The sequence below is a fragment of the Lemur catta genome, chromosome 22, assembly GCF_020740605.2.
Source record: "Lemur catta isolate mLemCat1 chromosome 22, mLemCat1.pri, whole genome shotgun sequence".
Taxonomy (NCBI): domain Eukaryota; kingdom Metazoa; phylum Chordata; class Mammalia; order Primates; family Lemuridae; genus Lemur; species Lemur catta.
Window position 1 is genome coordinate 18155846 of NC_059149.1, and position 20557 is coordinate 18176402.

Here is a 20557-nt window from a genome sequence, read left to right on the forward strand (position 1 = left end):
TCATTTCCTTGGCTGATGAGGTCCCATTTATTTATTTTTGTTGTTGCTGTGATTTCCTTGGGGTTCTTCTTCATAAATTCTTTTCCTAGGGCAATGTCTGTAAGAGTTTTTCTAATGTGTTTTTCTAGACTTCTTATACTTTCACACCTTAGGTCTCACTCTGTTATCCATTGTGAGTTGATTTTTGTGAGAGGTGTGGATCTTGTTTCAGTCTTCTACATGTGGCTATACGGTTTTCCCAGCACTATTTATTGAATAGGGATTCTTTTCCCCAGTGTATGTTTTTGTCAGCTTTGTTAAAGATTAGATAGCCATATGAGGACAGTTTTTTATATGGGTTCTCAGTTCTGTTCCATTGGTCTATGTCTCTGTCCTTGTGCCAGTACCCTGCTGTTTTAAGTCACCGTAGCCTTATAGTATAGCTTGAAGTCTGCTAAATTGAGGCCTTCCACTTTGTTCTTTTGGCTTAAGATTGCTTCTGCTATATAGGATCTTCTCTGGAAGCAGCGTAGAATGATTTTTTCTAGATCTGTGAAAAATGATGTTGGTATTGTAATAAGGATTGCATTGAATCTGCAGATCACTTTAGGGGGTATAGACACCTTAACAATGTTGATTCTGCCCACCCACAAGCATGGTATGGTTTTCTACCTCTTTATATCCTTTGCTATTTCCTTCCTCAGTGTTTTCCCTATAGAGGTCTTTTACCTCCTTAGTTAAATATAGTCCTAGGTATTTTATTTTCTTTGTTGCTATTGGGAAGGGTATGGCGTCTTTGATTTGGTTCTCATTAAAGATCTGAAGATATGTGAAGAGAGAATATGTTCAAGAATTAGTCAATAGTCAGACTGATACTATTTGTATCATATCTGAATTGCATGCCTTAGTTATCCAGCTATTCCATTGTCCAATTTAAATAATTTCTCTAATTATCTCTTCCCATATCAAAGTCTTCCAATATGTCTCTTTAGCCCTTTTGAGAATTTTTATTTAGCTCTTTTCCTACCTTCTTCCTTTTCTTATGGTGAATTGTTCATCAGGCTTCCTTAAATCTGTACAGTGTTCATAGATTTCCCTTCATAACATTCACAGTATCCATATGAAACAACCAAATACATTACCAGCTTTGTATTTGAAAATGTTGTTCATTCCCTTTTATTCTAGCACATATATGTGCTAAAGTTGCCTTTGTAATAGTCTATAGTGCCTTGGGTTTTGTTTTTATTCCATTGTATCACATTCCTTCTAACTTCCTCAGAAATAAACTCTTCTTGTGAATGATTCTGGTAATAAATAAGATGATAAACATCAAGAACAAAGTATTACACTAAAAGGACTAAAGAGAGTCTAGAGATTTGGACAAATCCTGAGCTAAATTCTAAAAACCTATCAGTACATGGAAAAAGTTACTGGAGAAAGGACAAAGGAGATGATAAAAGCAAGAGGGAATAAATGAAAGATGGAGAAAGGTGAGATACTGATAAAGAAGAAAAAACATTTTCCCCTCTAATTATCCTGTGGGAGAAGCTTGGTCAATTATCTGTAGCCACCAGCATTATACAGTTGATCATATCAGATTCAGATAAAGGCAGTTTGTGGAGAATGAGATGCAGGAAACCATCATTCCAGGAATAGGAAAACCCACAAAACATACTCCAGAAGGTATAGTACTTCTGAAAAGACATTTCTAGATGTCCGTTTTCAAAAATTATTAGCCCCTATAATGGTGAATCATAAACCCTAGGGACCAAGAGCTAAACCAGTCCAACCACGCGTGACAGAAATACATTTAAAATAGTTTATCAAAACTGTATCCTTTACTTCCCCAATTTTAACAAGTTAAAAAGAGAAAACTTGCAAGAACAGATTTATTTTTCTTAGCGATCTACTTTAATACTTGTACTTTGGATAATACTCTTGAGATATTCTTTAGTGAAAATGTACATTTGAACATAATACTTTTTAAAAAATCACCCTTAGTGGTAGGCTTTAGGCTCATATGCCAAAGTACTTTCTTGGGTGTTCAGCCTCTACATTTTGTAGCCCTCGATGTCTTCCCTGTTGAGTTTCTGTAAATTGTAACTTGTGTACCACTAATGTACAAAACTGTATCCATAATTGCACACAGAACTATGTCCATAACTTGAGTATTGTTTAATCTACAACGCTTAATTTCTTCTATATGGAGTGACCCTGTTTTTTATTCATTTTCATTTTTACTTTACTCTTAAGCCTCACAAAACCTTAATATGTACCTTCTAAAGGGATAAAAATCTACTATCAGTGGTTTTTCTAATTCCTTAGTGGTATGTATCTGTTTTATACTACCACTAAATTCTCTCCTATTTTCTTTTAAGTTTTAATAAGCAAACTTCCCTGATTGGAATCCCCAGTCTGCTTATAACTAGCTGTGTCACCTTAGGCAAGTTACTTAACTTTTCTAAACGTAGGTTTTCTCATTTGTAAATAAATGAGGTCTGACAAATCATCTTAACTAGTGTAAAGAGTACATGAGAGAATGCATGTAAATCATTCTCTCAGCATCACTTAGCAAAGTGCCTGGTACACAGTATTACTCAATAAATGTTTGATGCTAATTATTATAAATAAGTTTAAAATATTTGTCAGAATTAATGATATTTAATCTACTTTTTCTAAATAGGGTTTTTCTTTACACTGAGAATTAAGTAGCTTTGTTTTATATTTACACAATTCAGTTAAGTGAAGAACTGATTTTCCCTGAATCTTTTGAGGAACTAAATCAGGTTCCTGAGTCTCTTGAAACTACCAGTACAATATCGGGATTATTATGAATTTTACCTGATTAACATCTGAGCCATAGTTCAGAAGAAGTAATATTATTCCAATGGAAACACTGAATTAATTTTGTATATTAAATAAAAATGTAGTGTTTGTCCCATTTTCTAATAAAAGCAAAGTGCTAGTAGGGATACATGATACTCTTCACTTACAGGTAATTATCTTCCCAATAGTTTCTACTGGCACTCTATACTTGCAAAAATTTTCTTCAGAAGACATCTATGGCACATCAAATCTGTTTTAAAAGATAAAATGAGACATTTTCTGTCAATTTTATCACATTGATTCCCAACAATTCATAAGATCATCTTAGAGAGGTAGTATGGTATAATGGAAAAATAACAATAATTAGAAGTATTATAGAAGACCTGAGTTCAAGTTTGGGGTTTAATTTGGTACGTTTGGAACTTGGAGTTAGTTACTTAACTTCTGAGTCTTATTTTCCTTCACCTCCAAAATAGTGTTTTTATGGGGTTGGAGCTGGGCTCACTTGTTAGATTTGTCTTTTATTATTAAGTTTGTTAAGACTGTTTCTTCCTCCGTAAACTTGGTATAATACAGCATACCTCAGATTTTTATGAGGATAAATTGTACAATCAATTTGTAGTCCCAGAAATGCAGTGGCCTCTCAATAAAAAACACCTCACCTACCTCTCTTTCACCTGTACTAGCCCTTGTAGCCCTTGATTATTCAGGGGTACTTTACTTTGTTACATTTTTCATTAAGTATTCATACACATCTGTTTCATTTGTTTAAGTCCTTTTCCTTCGGGAAGAGTGTTAGGTATTTGGGTCCACGACAAATACCTTTTTTATATCTCCAAAGTGCTATGCACATAGTAGGTGCTCATCATATACTTATTAATTGAATCTGTTTACTCAAACTTTATTCCTTATCTACTTTCATTAAATGCAACAGGAACCATTAAAATAGAAATATAAGGAAGTGAAGAGTACTGGTCTGTCACATTGCACAACTCCAAAAGATGCAATTTACATCGAATAACACCCTCTGGAGTTGTCAGCTTCTTTCATACAACTAAAGGCATGTGTGGAAAGTAGTTCTTCCTGAAACTTGAGCTCTAAAGATAACTGCTGCAACCCCAAATTGATGCTGAACTGGCTGGCATCAAGTAAACAGAATATATATCAATTAAGCTTACAGTGGACACAGAAGGTGCCTTCCATTGTCTTAAGAAAAAATTAGAGTTCATGATGTCTTTGGGATTTTGAGAGATGATGAATAACAAGAAAATAGAATGACATGCCATAAGGGAAAGTATCCAGTAACAGCAAGAAATGAAAGGCATTATACAAATTTTGAGAAACGTTTGATAGATCAGCAAAGCAGAGATATTTCAGTATGTACAGTGTGTAGCAATATCACGTTCACTTGTACCTTTTAGATGTCCATCTTTTACCGTAGGGAAAATAAAAACAAGCTGTACAAATGGTGTGGTGATCAGCCCACAATACAGATCTTTGACAAGCATTTCATTGGTGTTGCCTTTCTCATGCTGAATCCCAGCTTTGAAGAATTGCTAATACAAAGGTCCAGAATTTACAGATAATTCAGAGAAAAGCTGAAGTGCTATAAAGGCACCATTGTCTATTCCCTATCTTTATCTAGATAAAGAATGTAGTGCTAAATCTTGTAATATTGTACAAATGGAAATCGAATCTTAAGGATTATTTTTTCCATATTGTTGTATTTCATTGTGGTGTATTGGAAAGTGATCTGGACTTTGAATGAGAAGATGTGATTTGGACCATGGCACTTAAAAACTCTATAACTTCAGGCAAGTCTTTTAATCTTCTCTGAGCCTCAGTTTCCCTCATCTTTCAAATAAAAAATCATACTATTTGTCTTGTAAGTAAAACAAGTTATAGTAAACTACTGGTTTACTAATTCTAAGATAACTGTGAAAGCCCATATCCCAGTCTCATGTTACTATACAGAGATAAGTCCTCAGATATAAATTTCCACCAATAGACTTTGACTCTTGGAGTTAACCTTTTTTTTTTTGGAAATAATGATACCTATCTCCTCCACCACAGATACAATATAATTCCTTGTTTTTTTGTTTTGACTTTTCTTTGTTATAACTTAGGGAAGAAAAGCAAAACTAAAACAATCAATACAAATATATTTACTTTTGCCTAGGAGACATGTATTTACCCCCTTTTCCTATTAAATTTAATATTCAAAATTAATGAGACAAAATACAAGTCTTCCAAACCGTTAACTTACCAAAACTATTTTTTAAAGCAACATTTGAAACTTTCAGAAATACATACCAGGAAATTTTACATAAAAGTAATTTCTTGTAGAAAATTCAGAATCCAGGTTTTTCAGTCTGGCACTGTATATCCACCCCCTTAAACCCAGGAACATAGGGTCTAAGTCAACATACACATCAAAGATCCTCTAGAAGGTTATTTCCATCACACCCTTTGGCAACCCACTGAAAGCAGGAAAGGAGTAGGAAGCTCCTGTGGTCCCAAAGAATTCTCTGTTTTTCATCTATCCCTTACCTCACGTACTAGCTTTATTGTTCTTTTCCCCCAGACCTGGTATCCATGTTTCTGGGCATGACTTACTATTAGTCAGGTCATCTACACACTCAGCTAAGTGTGTCTCTCTGTGCAGGCTATGGAGAGAACTGGCCGTAGCACTAATATGCTTGACAACTAGTATCTTGTGAGATTATGGATACAGAAAGGTTTCCATTCCCAAATACTTTTTTTTCCCCTACTCTTCATAAAGGCCTACATTTCTTTAGGTCTTTTTAGAAGACCATTTGTTTTAGACTTGAAGACTTTTCTGGATTCAGTAATCTATTACCCAGAAGAGAGCCCCAGCACTTTTGCTTAAAGAGACCTGGCTAACATCCATGCTGTACTTCTTTCTAGCATTTCCACAGAACACTTACGAATGTATAGCAAAGGTTAAAAAACAATTATGCAAATCAGTGAATTGCATTCATCACAAAGCCAATGGCATAGGAATGAAAATTGATGCACTGGCCTACCTGTGTTTAGTGAAGAAGACGGGCCTTTCTTCCATTGTGCACTTTTTTTGGATACCAGAATGGAACCTGCGCAGCTGCCCCGTAGCCACATAAGTGATTTCGGTGAGAGTGCCATTATGGAACCATTAGATCTCCCTCTTTCCTTAAAAGCAGTGCACAAGAAAATTCTGTCCAGCTGAAGACCTCAGAGAATTTCACCAACTCCCAACTGGACAGAACACATCCATTCAAGAATACTGTGTACATTCCAGTTTTTCAAAACACTAGAAACAGATGGAGTAATTAATTCACGAAGAGTAAAAACCAAAAACAAACAGCAAACCACTGTTTGGTTCCTGTTTTCCCAGGGAAAGAACAAATGTGATTTCAGTAGATCCTTGGTCTCCATTGACCACCGAGTGACCAAATCCAGATTTCTCTTTGTGTGACCTTTCTAGCCTTTTTTTTACCTGACAAGCCCCTCTTTGAAACTTTTTACCTGGATTTTGTAACATGACACTCTTATGCTTTCCTTTTTTCTTTTAGAGTACTTCTCAGTCCCAAATATACATAGCAAATCCTGACCTTTGTCCTGAGATCCAGAACTAGACCTGAATCCCACATTAACAGCTCACCCTTGACATGTGTAATAGCTGAGTCATTTCTACTTATCCTCCTCTTCTGCCCATTTTCCCTAAGACACCGCCATTCTCAGCCTTACAGGATAGAAACCTTGCAGTCAATTTTGTGCTCATCCCACATGCTCATCCTGGATTATGTTAATTTGGTTTTTGTCTCTATCATTTTCTGTTCCCACAGTTGTTGTTTTAAGTACACTGTATCCTGTTCAGACTATCACCCAGCCTCCTCATTTATCTCCCAATCTCTAGTCATTGTCTTCCATAATCCATCACTTATTCTAGGGTAATGCCAGAATTATTTTACGATGTGCACTGATTATGTTGCTTCTCCATCAAAGTCCATTAATAGCTAAGAAAAAGAGGAGACGCGTTAGTATATGTTCATTGTGGAAGATACAGGTAAGGACAATGAAGAAAATAAAATTTCTTCATAATCCCAACACCCAGGTTATCAAATGTCAACAGTTTACATTATAAATATTTTGTAAGCTGCTTTTCTTTCATATGTCCTGAGTGTATTTCAATGCCATTAATTATTCTTCTAAAATATATGTGATTTTACTGGTATGTAATAATATCATTATATGAATCACCACAAAAAGGTATTTTAAATTAGATTCAATCTATCTTTTCTCATAGTACAGCCTTCAGTATACCCTGTGGTTTAGTGCAGGGTTTAGGAATTGCTGCCTATTTTGGCATGCCCCACAAATTAGTAATCTTTTTTATGATTTTAAATTATTGAAAAAAAACAAAGCATAATATTTTGTGACATGTGATAATTACATGAAATTCAAATTTCAGTGTCTATGAATGAAGTTTTATTGACACACAATTCTTTATGCACGGTCTATGGCTCCCTTTGCACTACAGCAGTTTAGAGTTTCCACAAAGACCTATAGCCCATGAAGTTTTAAATATTTACCTTCTGGCTTATTATAGAAAGTGCGCCAACTCCTGGTTTATGCAAACTGAACACAGCACTGAACCTATTTTCATACTTTGGCACCTACCTTCACGTAGCTCCTTCAGGCTACTCTCTCCATTTTACTTATTCTCAGAGTCAGAGTGTTACTTCATTTGTTTTTGAATTTCTATAATAATTTGAATCGCCATTATATCATGTGTGTCACTGTGTTATACTTAGTTGTACCTGGATCGTTCCTGTAGATTAAAAAAAAAAAAATAAGGGCCATGACTTTGACATTCCATGTCCTGCAACCCCTTCTATGCACAATATTCTTGTATGCAATAGATGATCAGTAGATCTTTGTTGAATGCTGATTGAAACTGACCTTTTTGTGGGTCTGAATTGAGAGAGTAGCTAACACTTGGAGTCATGTTTCTCTAGAAAACCTTATATTTTGAATTTCCAGTCATAAACTTGCTAATAATCTTTTGTAATACCACTTCTCAGCGAGTCAGGGACAGCATTTTCTTTTTTGTTTGTTTGTTTTTATTTTTTGAGACAGAGTCTTGCTTTGTTGCCCGGGCTAGATTGAATGCTGTGGCGTTAAGCCTAGCTCACAGCAACCTCAAACTCCTGGGCTTAAGGGGGTCCTACTGCCTCAGCCTCCCAGGTAGCTGGGACTACAGGCATGCGCCACCATGCCCAGCTAATTTTTTCTATATATATTTTAGTTGGCCGGATAATGTCTTTCTATTTTTAGTAGAGAAGGGGTCTTGCTCTTGCTCAGGCTGGTCTCAAACTCCTGACCTCGAGCGATCCACCCGCCTCAGCCTCCCGGAGTGCTAGGATTACAGGTGTGAGCCACCGCGCCCGGCCCAGGAACAGCATTTTTATCTAAGTTCTGGATGTTTGCTAGTTTTAGGGAGTAATGAGGAGAGCCAGCCTTAAAAGATGAAATGGTTTGAGATTTCACCCCATCCCTTCTTTTTATATAGTGTCTCTGCATCTCCGCTATACTTTAAGCAACAATTGATTTGTACAGACTAGAAGGGAATAGTTGGATCCCTTAGGTTAGGGGAATAGGAGTGTTGGGGGCATATCTGCGCTGGTCCTGGACTGCCATCTAATCTCCTTATGTACAGTTGCCTGCTCTTGCCAGCTAGCTGCCACTTTATGTTGCCACCTGAGAGTTAACCATGCACATATTCACCTCAGAATACACCGGCCAGGGTAGGTAATATGATGCACATGCAGACTACTGCTAACTACAGTGGGATTCATTCAGGACAGAGTGTAGTCCAGACAGAAGTTGATGGTTGGGTCCAAGGCATATCCTTACTCTCTCAGCAGATAGAATGCAACACTAAAAAGCACAAAGAAGACTATATTGTTTTTACTATTCTTGACAGTTTTTTTTAAAGTATGATGCAAAAACATTTATATACTTTTGTGATAAGCATTATTACGAAAAATAATATCCAAGCACCATTGGAACCATAAAGCTACAAAAACCTAGTTACTCTGTTAGATTTCACATTTCCTATCTAATAATTTTGATGTATAAAGATAAAAATAACACATGTCAGACACTGATAGATAGAAATGAGAGACTAATCCCTTGAGTGATAATATCAATATATAACATTCATGTTGGAACATAACTTGGACATTTAATATTTATATAATGAAAATAAAAGTCAAACATGAAATACTGAATGATTATATAGGGAATAACAGTTCATACTTTTCTAAGAAACATTTTAACTAAGAAAAAATTTTTGTGCTTCCAGTCTTTCCAATGTCTTGAACAAATTCTTATAAAAACTTCTTTATAATTCTTTTTTTACTGGAAAGGTTTTGAGTATAAAACAATAGGAAGTACTCTGCTTGTTAATCTTTTACTGTAGGAAATTAGAATGATCAGCTCAAGATTAAATATTTGTTATTTTATAATGAGATAAAATCAAATGATTCTTATAAGTTTTTAAAATAATTACTAAGTATTTCAGTTTGGAAAACTCTAGAGTGAACAAATAGCACAAACTAAGGATTCTTAATCTATTTTTAAGAAAGTAGTCACACAGATCCTTTTACTTTGTGAATGTAACAACATGGAAATATGGAACCTTTTCAACCTTTCCAGCTCTAAAAAGTTAGGAGGTATAAAATTATCATAAAGGGTCATATTACTGTTTTTACATTTATAGTAGTAGTATCTTTAACAATAATCTTTACCACTCCATAGCTTGAAATTTTTAAATCAGTCCTTAATCCTCAGTTTTGAGTTTGAATTTTTTCAACTCTAATTACATTTTAAAATATTTTGTGATCAAGGTTTCTTTTTTCATTAACCCTCATTCTTCATTTAGCTTCACCTTCAGGGCAAGCTTATAATTGTTGACAGAAGAAGCCAAAGAGTTCATCTGCAAGTGACACATCTGTCTGCTTTGCCAGCAGTGTTTTCAAGCATTATGTGTATTGAACAGCAACTACAGCTTAATGCTCCGATGGGGTTTACTGCTGACGGTTCTTCCTCACGGAGCTAGTTACCCTTGTAACTGTCAGTCATATCTTACCTTGAAAAATACAAGCAATTGCATCTTAATTTCACCACAATTTCTCTTTTCATTTACCAATTCCTCAGAAACAGATACACATAGTAATTCTGGTTTCTATTGCATAACTATGTATATTTCATACACATAGTAATTCTGGTTTCTATTGCATAACTATGTATATTTCAATTGATACTATATAAAATATATAATAGATATTTTACATACATAAAATATATTTTATATAATGTTTTCTGAGAAAATGTTATATATTTTAAAATATATGTTTACTTTTAGTATATAGTATCACCAGAATTATAAAACATTAGCACTGGAAAGAACTTTGGAGATCAGCCAAAACAACCATTCTTTTCACTAATGAGGAAACCGAGGTTCAGAAATAAAAAGCAAAGTATGCCTAGGATATAACATTCTAAACATCCAACTATTAAACTTGCTAGTTTGAACAGTCCTTTCAACTACATGGTTTTTCAACTATAATAACCATTTCATTTTTGCTTTAATCTTTAAAAATTGGTTTATTGGTGGCTGTCTTGCAAAGTTTTATGGTGTCAAGATTTAAAAAGAACATGCCACGTATTAGCAGAAGGGTACAAATACCAAAGATTTAGTAATTGTTATTTAAATTGACTCATTTCACAAAACTGAATTTCTGTTTATAAATTAAACCATTCCTTAGGGAAGTTTACAGAAATGAAACAGTTACCTTTTACTTTATCATTTACTTTTACTTTTCTATGTACCAGCATCTGTTTGTACTGTTTCATCAGAATCTGATGATGATGATTCACGTGTATATTCTTTTTGGTTGTTCAAATTGTAAATTATATTAACAAAATACACACTATTTTAGTAATTATTTTATGTATGTAAATGAATTGTAGATTCAATGATGAAAAAAAAACATTCTCTTTTAGGACATTCAAATGACCCACTTCAAATATGTGTTTCAACTCATTCCCTTTATTTCCCCTACATTACCATTCTAAATGCTGATTTAACTATTGCTCTGGCCAGCTTTGCTCCAACAACGAGAGAGGTGTTTATGTAAATTTAAACAACCACAAATTCAAGTTTTTGTGAATCAGCATGTATTCTCTCACCCAGGACCCTATTCTCCCCCTAAGCCTAACCCCAGTACAGGAACTAATTTTTAAAAATTCCCTTGATATAAAAATTACAATTAGTTGAGTTAATATAATTATGGTGTTTTAATGTTATATTTACATATATTAATTTAGAATGGAATAAAAAGCATCTTATGTTTTCCTTACCTTCAGCACATAATAATTTTCTTTCTTTTTCAGCTTTTTAATTAAATGAAGCCAAGTGGGATTTGCATAAAGTGAATGTTTACCATGAAGATAAACTGTTCCTGACATTATTATTTTGAATTCTTAAATTCATTACTTTGCTGATTGTGATTGCTAGCTTATTCTTTGTATACTTTTTTTTTTAAAGTGTGGGTTTTCCTAGTAAATTTAATTTATAGAAATGATGGTAACATTTAATATCTACAAAGGAAACATACAAGTGTTTTTCAAGCCTATTATATGATTCAGTGTATGCCACAAGATTGAAATAAATGACAATGTAAATTATGAATTCATGTTTTAGAACTGTTCACTCATCAGTAAAGGAAAATATACTGTTAGTAAAAGCAACCTATGAAATGTATGTTAAAGAATGCTTAGTATTATACTGGGATAAAGCATATGCATGAAAATATGTACTGAAAATTATACTTATTGCAGTTTCAGTTATAAAGGACGTGCACTGTTACAAATGGTGTTTTGTTCTTATTAATCATAACTAGATAAAGATGTGCCGGACAGGGAGCTGGATGAATGACACACACTATTTAGATGCCTAACCTAGGAATAGGAGCTTCTTCCTGAGAGCTAACTCTAAAGCAAACATTCACTAACTCAACATGCCTCACTGAAATCAGGCAATGGAAACAACACACCACAACTAGGAATTAATATTTCTCTAACTTTAGAAGTGTCATCCAGGAATCCAGACTTAAAAGAGCAAGGCTAACCCACTATGGCCACTTTCCTTTTGTGTTTTATGCATATCTGAATCCAGATAAAAGGTTAGTAGTTATCCTTGGATGAGGCACTAACTCAATGAGGCTTTCTTGAGAACCAAATATAGGGAGTTTAAACACTATTATGTTTGTATCCTATTTTAGTTTATAAAGCACTTTCACATATATTATTTGTTCATCACACCATCTTTGTAAATTGGACAGGAAATGTAAATTTTTTCTGGCTTATAAAAGTAATAGAAGTTGAAAGCCAAAAACAATAAAAAAATAGACCTCATATCCAGGCTTTCAAACTCCTAAACCTGAATTTTTATATTCTGTGAAACTGCCTAACGATGAATTTAACAAAGGAGTTCTTTAGTCAGTTCAATAAATATTTATTTTCTCCTTTTTAAGGCACATTAATCAGATCTTAGTGAAAATTACATAGACAACCATGGAGCATTTTGTTCATGGGAAGTTTCAGCTGTATAGTCTCAAAGGGGGACCTGGTGTACATCCACTGAGTTTACTTATTTTGTACCTATGAATTTCAATGAAGAATGGGAAATAAAAAAGCCCACCAGGGCATGTTTATCAAGTTATATCCCAGGGAAATTATCAACGTATATCCCAGGGGAATATATATGCTAGTAGGATAAAAGCTATCTTCTCAAAACATAATTTCAGTGAGAATTACATAATAATTTAGATCTATATTAAGGTTATCACATACTCCAAAATCTTATTAAAAATAGCATTAATTTTCATATTCCTGTTCATAGATTAACAAACTTAATATTGGAATGGCATTTATAGGAAAGCAATAGGTGAACATAATCATTTGTTCAATACCTATCCTTAGGTGGCATTTGACCTGTAATTTCTAATCCACTGCATATTTTTTACATTCCCTGAAGTTCATTTAGAACCGCAGAGATTACAAATGTAGGTTGAGACCAAATTTTAAAACAAATAATAAACATGTATTATAATTACTTTTGTTTGTCCCCTTAAATCTCAAAATTATCTTTCAGTTGATGTGCAATGGACTAAATGATCTCTTTATAAAATTAATAGTGTTTAATCATAAGGTCATTCTTAGACACTCTGAGATAAGGAGTTCTTTATTCCTATACCATATTAGTTTTCCAGCCTATATTTTGTAACTTCCTCTGAACATTTAAAATAAGTCCAATTATTAAAAGATTTTTTTTTTCAGAATTTCATAATTTAAAAAGCTGTAGCTTCTCTATAGACAGTTGTTCTTAGGGAAGTGACTTGAGGGAAATAAACTACCTCAACATAATTCATTACTGACTGGAAAATGCTATAGGCAAAACTGCAAAGAGTGGCTCTAACATAGTTTGCTTACAGAATATAGTATGTGCAAAATCACATAAACAACATATTTACCTTTGCTAAATAGAATTGGTATCTGATTTTATCCTTCCTCCACTGTCACTTTTCAAACAGATTCACTGTGTTGAAAACTCATAAAATTATGTTTAACAATCTCCTGTTAGAATTTTAAAAATTACTTTTCTGCTAAGTTGGAGAGAAAAATCCTAACATAAAATTCCATCCAAAGGAGTTTCATTTTATAATAACATCTAATGAATAACTTATTGCATTTTGCTCAACATACTGTTCCTTCCATTAGATATTCCCATGAGTATGCCCGACAGTGTTTTGTACTTACTGTAATTTTTTTTTTACATGTAAAATAGTATCTGTTGTCAATTACAATTCAGCTGACATGGTGATTTGGGGAGATTATGTAACCATAGAGCTTGAATAGTATTCTTTTTCTTGCTGTTATGAGAATCTCCCTAAGGGTACATGAAGGGAGTGGTTATCCTAAATAAGGCATAACATACCATTATTTTCAACCAATGACATTAAACATTGTGTTGCAAGAATAACTGGTGACAGGGCAAACATATCAGCTAGAGCATCTGGAGACAAAATACTTGAATAGCCTCTTGGAGACTTAATATTCCTTAGAGTCCACAGACTCACTAAATTTAAAATACTAAAACAAGGTATTTTTTATACTCCAAGAAGAAGCTATATTGGTTCAGACCAATAATGCATCTATTAGTGTCTTTTTCTAATAGTATAAAAAGGGCAGGCCATTGTAGCTAGTCATACTCAAAGGGTACAAGTATACATCTATTAGCCCCTGAATTCCCTTATAGAATTCATGAACATATGTCACTTATGAATTTTCCCATACTCCTTTTATCTACTTATATGTCTGAAATATATGCATATATTCATATAACACTCCAGCATTTATACAAAGTTTTAATAAAGCATCAATCTCAGACTACAATAAAAAAGTCATGTCACATTCACCCAAATGTTGGTAATGTTGGTATGTATATTTCCATTAAACACTGTGCAGCAAAAATATGTCAGCAAAAATGACAGAGTGAGGAACTCCAGGAACATCCCCCTCCGTAGAAACGCTGGAAAAACTGGCAAAAACTGTCAGCATAAATGTTATTGAAAGTCTGGAACATAGTCAAAGGTTTACAGCAGCCAAGAAAATGCTTAAATCAAAATAAATAAATAAATAAATAAAACACAACCAAAACTCAATTGTAGCTTAATTGCATTTTCTCTTAATCTTCCTCCCCTCCTGCCTCCCCAGTCAGGAATAGTCTTGAAGAAGGCAGCCTGCATTCCTTATATGTGTTCCTGGTTTGGAAGAGAGCAAAATAGACCTTGTTCCCAAGAAATAGTGTCTGCTTTGATCTATCTAGGGACTTGACTTTGTTTCACTTAACTTAGAAGTCTCTCAGGGTAAAAAAAAAAAAAAAAAAAAAAAAAGCTATGCAGAGAATGATTTATTGAGAACACTGAAAGATGAATGAACAAGCCACTTGCTACCTGGGCAAAAGATTGCAGCTGGGACAAACAATGGATATATGGCCAGTAGCTTTGGTGGAAACCCTGGGGAGTGAGATGCTTTGGAGAATAAGGACTTTGAAAAGTTCCAACATATACCAGAGACTCTGGAAGAACATGCACATACCCAAGGCACGATCAAGGCTCATAAGAGTCCTAAGAAGATCATAAACTTTCATTTTTTGCTGGTCTTTATACCCAGCCCAAACAGGAAGTAAAAGCTAAAGCAGACTTGTAAACAGCCTGGTTAAGTGTTGAAGGAATGCCCCAATACAGAGCCTGTCTGCAAAGGTGGGGAGAGTATTTTGTTTTTTCCTTTTTTGTCTCCAGGCATTTAACAAAAGATCTGTCAAGCCACGAACTGACCACTAGAATAGAAACTTCACAGAACACATGACAAAGAATATACATTTTTATAAAAGTAGTTTGTAGAATAGTAGAAAAGTCATTAAACAAACCACAAACAAGCAACTATACAAACAACTATAATCCACAAGAAACAGCAACAATAAAACTTAGGGAGAAAACAGATTTTGATTTCCAGAGTTGCCACATTATAATAGTCAGAATATCCAGTTTACACACCCCCGCTCAAAAAAAAAAAGTGTGGGTCATACAAAGAGACAAGGAAATACAGCATTTCACAAGAAACAAATTAATAGAAACTGAGGTAGCATAGACATTGGACTTACCAGACAAGGACTTTAATATACTGAAAGAGCTAAAGGAAACCATGGACAAAGAACTAAAGGAAATAGAATGTCATCTCACCAAAAGAGATTGTAAAAAAAACTATAAAAAGGAGTCAAATAGAAATTCGGATGTTGAGAAATATAATTATCAATAGAAATCTTATATTGAGTCAATAACAAAAATACAATAGTGGTAATAATTGCAAAATACACTAGAGGGTCAACAACAGGACAAGAAGAATGAAGATAAATGAACAGGGACACTGTCAAGCATACCAGCTATGATTAATGAGCGCTCCCAAAAAGGACAGGAGAACATTTGAAGCAATAATGTCCAAACACTTCCCAAATTTGAACACAGACATGAATCTAAACATTCAAAAAACTCAACAAACTCCAGGTAGTATAAACTCCGATCCCACCAAGTTATATTATAATCAAACTGTCCAAAAATCGAGAAAATTTTGAGAGCAGCAAGAGAGAAGTGATCAAAAAAAAAAAAAAAAAACAGAGAGAGAGAGAGAAGTGACTTGAAATGTATAAAGAATGCTCAGTAAGATTAACAGCCAATTGCTCTTCACAGACTATCAAGGCAGGAAGGCATTTTAAAATGCGGAAATAAAAAAATTATCAGCCAAGAAGTTTATATCTGACAAAGTTATCCTTCAGAAATGAAGAATACAGTAATACCTTCCCAAATAAAAATTAAAGGAGTTCATTGTTCATAAGCCTCCCCTATAAAGCATGCTGAAGAGAGTCCTTCAAGCAGAAATGAAAGGATTCTGGACAGTAACTCAGAGCCATGAGGAAATGGAGAACACTGGTCAAGAAAACTGCAGATTATATTTTTATATTATAAAGACATTTTATATTTTGGTGTGTAACTTCATTTCATATACGATTTAAAAGACAAATGCATAGTACTATAATTATAAATGTTATCATAATTTATAAATTAAAATCTCTGTGCACAATGTGCAAGTGTAATTCATGACAGTAACAACGTAAAGGGGAATGGATATGGCTATGTAGGAGCAGAAATTTTCTGTGCTATGGAAGCTAAGTTGATATTAATGCAAACTAGGTTATTATAAATGTAATATGTTAATTATAATCCCCAGGGTAATCATTAAGAAAATAAATGGAAAATATGCAGGAAAGGAAATAAGAGAATCAAATGGTACATAGAAAAAGTTAATTAAACCAAAGAAAGCAGTAATGGAAGAAGTGAGTAACAGAAAAACTTATAGAACATATAGAAAGCAAAGCACAGAATGCCAGAAGTCTAACGAAAGATTTAAAAAATATGATTCAGATATATACTGTCTACAAGAGACTCCTTTAGATCCAAAGACAAAAGTTGGAAGTGAATCAATGGAAAAGGTATTTCATGCAAATGGTAACCAAAAGATAAAGGAGGACAAAAACAATGCTGTAAGTCAGTAAGATCTAACAACATATACTTAACACTGCACCAACAGCAGAATATACATTGTTCCCAAGTTCATATGAAATGTTCTGCAAGGTGGACCCTATTTTAGACAATCCTCAATGTTTACAGTATTGAAATCATACAAAATATTTCTCCAACCACAATGGAAAAAAACTAAAAATCAGTAACAGAAGAAAAACTGGAAAAGGCACAAATATGTGGAAATTAAGTCTCAAACAACAAATGGGTCACAGAAAAAGTCACATGGGAAATTGGAAAATACTTCAGGATGAATGAAAATAGAAATATGACATACTGAAACTTACGAGATACAGTAAAAGCAGCGTTCAGAGGGATGTTAAAGCTGGAAATGCCTGCTTTTAAGAAGATCTTAAACTAATATCCTAAGTACATGATAAAGAATTAGAAAAAGACAAGTGAACTAAACTCAAAGCTAGCAGAAGTTTGGAAACAAAGAATAGATGTACACAATAGAAAATAGAAAAACGAAGTCAATTAAACCCAAAGTTGGCTCTTTGAGATGGTCAACAAGAGTAGCCAGCTTTTAGCTAGACTCACTAAGAAAAAAAGACAAGTTACCAAAATCAAGTAAAGGTGGGAACATTAACACCTTACAGAAATAAAAAGGATTATAAAAGAATACTATGAATTATATACCAAAAATTAAAATAACTTAGATGATATGGAAAATTTCCTGCACACCCCAAAACTACCAAAACTGACTGCAGAAGAAATAAAAAATCTAAATAGACTTACAACAAGTAAACAGATTGAATCAGTTATCAAAAAAACCTCCCAATAAAGATAAACCCAAAACCAGATGACTTCATTGGTGAATTATGCCAATTATTTATTTATTTATTTATTTAGAGACAAGAGTGTCACTCTGTTGCCTGGGCTAGAGTGCCATGCGTCAGCCTAGTTCACAGCAACCTCAAACTCCTGGGCGCAAGCGATCCTACTGCCTCAGCCAGCCGAGTAGCTGGGGCTACAGGCATGTGCCACCATGCCCGGCTAATTTTCTCTATATATTTTTAGTTGTCCAGCTAATTTCTTTCTATTTTTAGTAGAGACGGGGTCTCGCTCTTGCTCAGGCTGGTCTCGAACTCCTGAGCTCAAACAATCCGCCAGCCTCAGCCTCCCAGAGTGCTAGGATTACAGGTGTGAGCCACCACGCTCGGCTAAATTATGCCAAATATTTAAAGAAAATGAACACAATTGTTCTCAAACTAATTGAAAACCAGAGAAGGGAAGGGAACACTTTTTAACTAGTTCTGAGGCCTGTATTACCCTAATAACAAAGCCAGACAAAGACCCTGTAAGAAGATAAAATTACATATCAGTATCTCTTATGATAATACATGCAAAAACTGTCAACAAAAATACTAGCAAACTTAATCCAGCAGGACATTAACATTTTTATACAGCATGACCAAGTGGAATTTATTCTAGGAATGCAAGGGTGCTTCAACATATGAAAATCAATGTAACACATTAATAGAATGAAGGACAAAAGCTACATAATGATATTAGTTGATAGAGAAAAAGCATCTGACCCAATCCAATACCCAGCCATGATTTTTTTTTTTTTTTTTTTTTTTTTTGAGACAGAGTCTTGCTCTGTTGCCCGGGCTAGAGTGAGTGCCATGGCGTCAGCCTAGCTCACAGCAACCTCAAACTCCTGGGCTTAAGCAATCCTACTGCCTCAACCTCCCGAGTAGCTGGGACTACAGGCATGCCGCCACCATGCCCGGCTAATTTTTTGTATATATATTTTTAGTTGTCCAGATAATTTTTATTTCTATTTTTAGTAGAGACGGTGTCTCGCTCAGGCTGGTCTCGAACTCCTGACCTCGAGCGATCCACCCGCCTCGGCCTCCCAGAGTGCTAGGATTACAGGCGTGAGCCACTGCGCCCGGCCTGCAGCCATGATTTTAAAACAATAACAACCACCACTGAACAAACTAGGAATAAAAAGAATTCCCTCAACCTGATAAAAGAGTGTTTGTGAAAAACTCACAGCTAACATATTCAGTGGTGAAAGACATAAAGCTCTTCCCCTAAAATCAAGAATATGGCAAGGATGCTCACGTTCACCACTTCTATTCAACATCATACTCTGATATATGTTCTAGATCAGACAATTAGGGAAGGGGGCGAGACAACCAAATTTGAAAGGAAGACGTAATACTCATCTCCATTCACAGATGACATGATATATATAAAATAAACCATACAGATTTTTTAAAAACTATTAGAAATAATAAATTCAAAGTTGTAGGACACAAGGACACATGATTCACATGCAAAAATACACCAGCAGTGAACAATCTGAAAATGGAAATTAATACATCAATCCCATTTATAATAGAATCAAAAACAAAATACTTTTGGATAAATTTAACTCAGGATCTAAAAATACAAAACACTCCTGGAAGAACTTAAAGAAGACCTAAACAAATGGAAGAGTATCCTCAAGTTCATACATTGAAAGACAATATTGTTAAGAGGGAAATACCCCCTAATGTGATCTACAAATTCAATTGCCTATTAAAATCTAATGGCCTTCTGCAAAAATGGGAAAGAATCCTACAATTCATATGGAAATGCATGGGGCCCTGAATGACCAAAGCAATACTAAAAAAGAAGAACAAAGTTGGATGACATATTTTTTATTTCAAAACTTACTACAGTCCTATGTTAATAGAAACGCTGGTACTAACGACTACCAGGTACACAGCTACTGGCATGAAGATAAACATAGATGAATAGAATGGAATTGAGAATCCAAAAATATGCCTATCATCTCTCATCTATTGATTTTTAATAAGAGAGCCATGACCATTCAATGGGGAAAGAGTAGTCTCTTCAATAAATAATGCTGAGACAACTGGATTTCCACATACCAAAAAAGGGACAAAGTTGGATCTTACCTCACACCGTGTATATAAAAGTAACTCAAAATGGATTAAAGACCTAAATATAAGAGCTAAAACTATTAAATTCTGGAAGGAAAGGGGTGTTTTGTGACCTACAATTTGGCAGTGATTTCTTGGATATAACACCAAAAGTATAAGCCACAAAAGAAAAAAAAAATAGATACATTAGACTTCATCAAAATTAAAAACCTTTGTACACTGAAAGACTATAAAGAGAGTGAAACCGCCCCCCCCCAGAAAGAGAGAAAATATCTGCAAATCATGTATCTGATAAGGATCTAATATCCAGAAAGGATAAAGAACACTTACAACAGCCGAAAGACAAAATCCTAATTAAAAATGGGGATTATGCATCAAATTGGGTCTCTCCCAAAAAGATACATTTAAGTCCCAACCCCAGTACTTCAGAATGTGACCTTATTTGGAAATAGAGTTGTTGCAGATATAATTAGTTAAGATGAGGTCAGAATGTTAAAAGGTGGGCTCCTAATCCAGTGTGACTGGTGTTTTCATAAGACAACAGCCACGTGAGTACAGACCTAGGGAGGCCATCATATGGAGACATAA

At 34.4% G+C, this 20557-nt stretch overlaps 1 protein-coding gene across 2 annotated transcripts in view; it reads left to right on the forward strand.

The window, feature by feature from the left end:
- TUSC3 (tumor suppressor candidate 3) overlaps nucleotides 1–11563 on the forward strand; it is a 135579-nt gene extending 124016 nt beyond the window's left edge. The window contains exons 10-11 of one of the 2 annotated variants that reach the window (XM_045535831.1): nucleotides 4555–4619; nucleotides 11266–11349. In XM_045535831.1, coding sequence (XP_045391787.1) covers nucleotides 4555–4573 — 19 coding nt within the window. In that variant the 3' untranslated portion in view covers nucleotides 4574–4619; nucleotides 11266–11349. Of the gene's footprint in view, nucleotides 1–4554; nucleotides 4620–11265 lie in introns of both variants that reach the window. The other variant, XM_045535832.1, reaches the window with a different exon arrangement.
- The last annotated feature ends 8994 nt before the right edge of the window (nucleotides 11564–20557 follow it).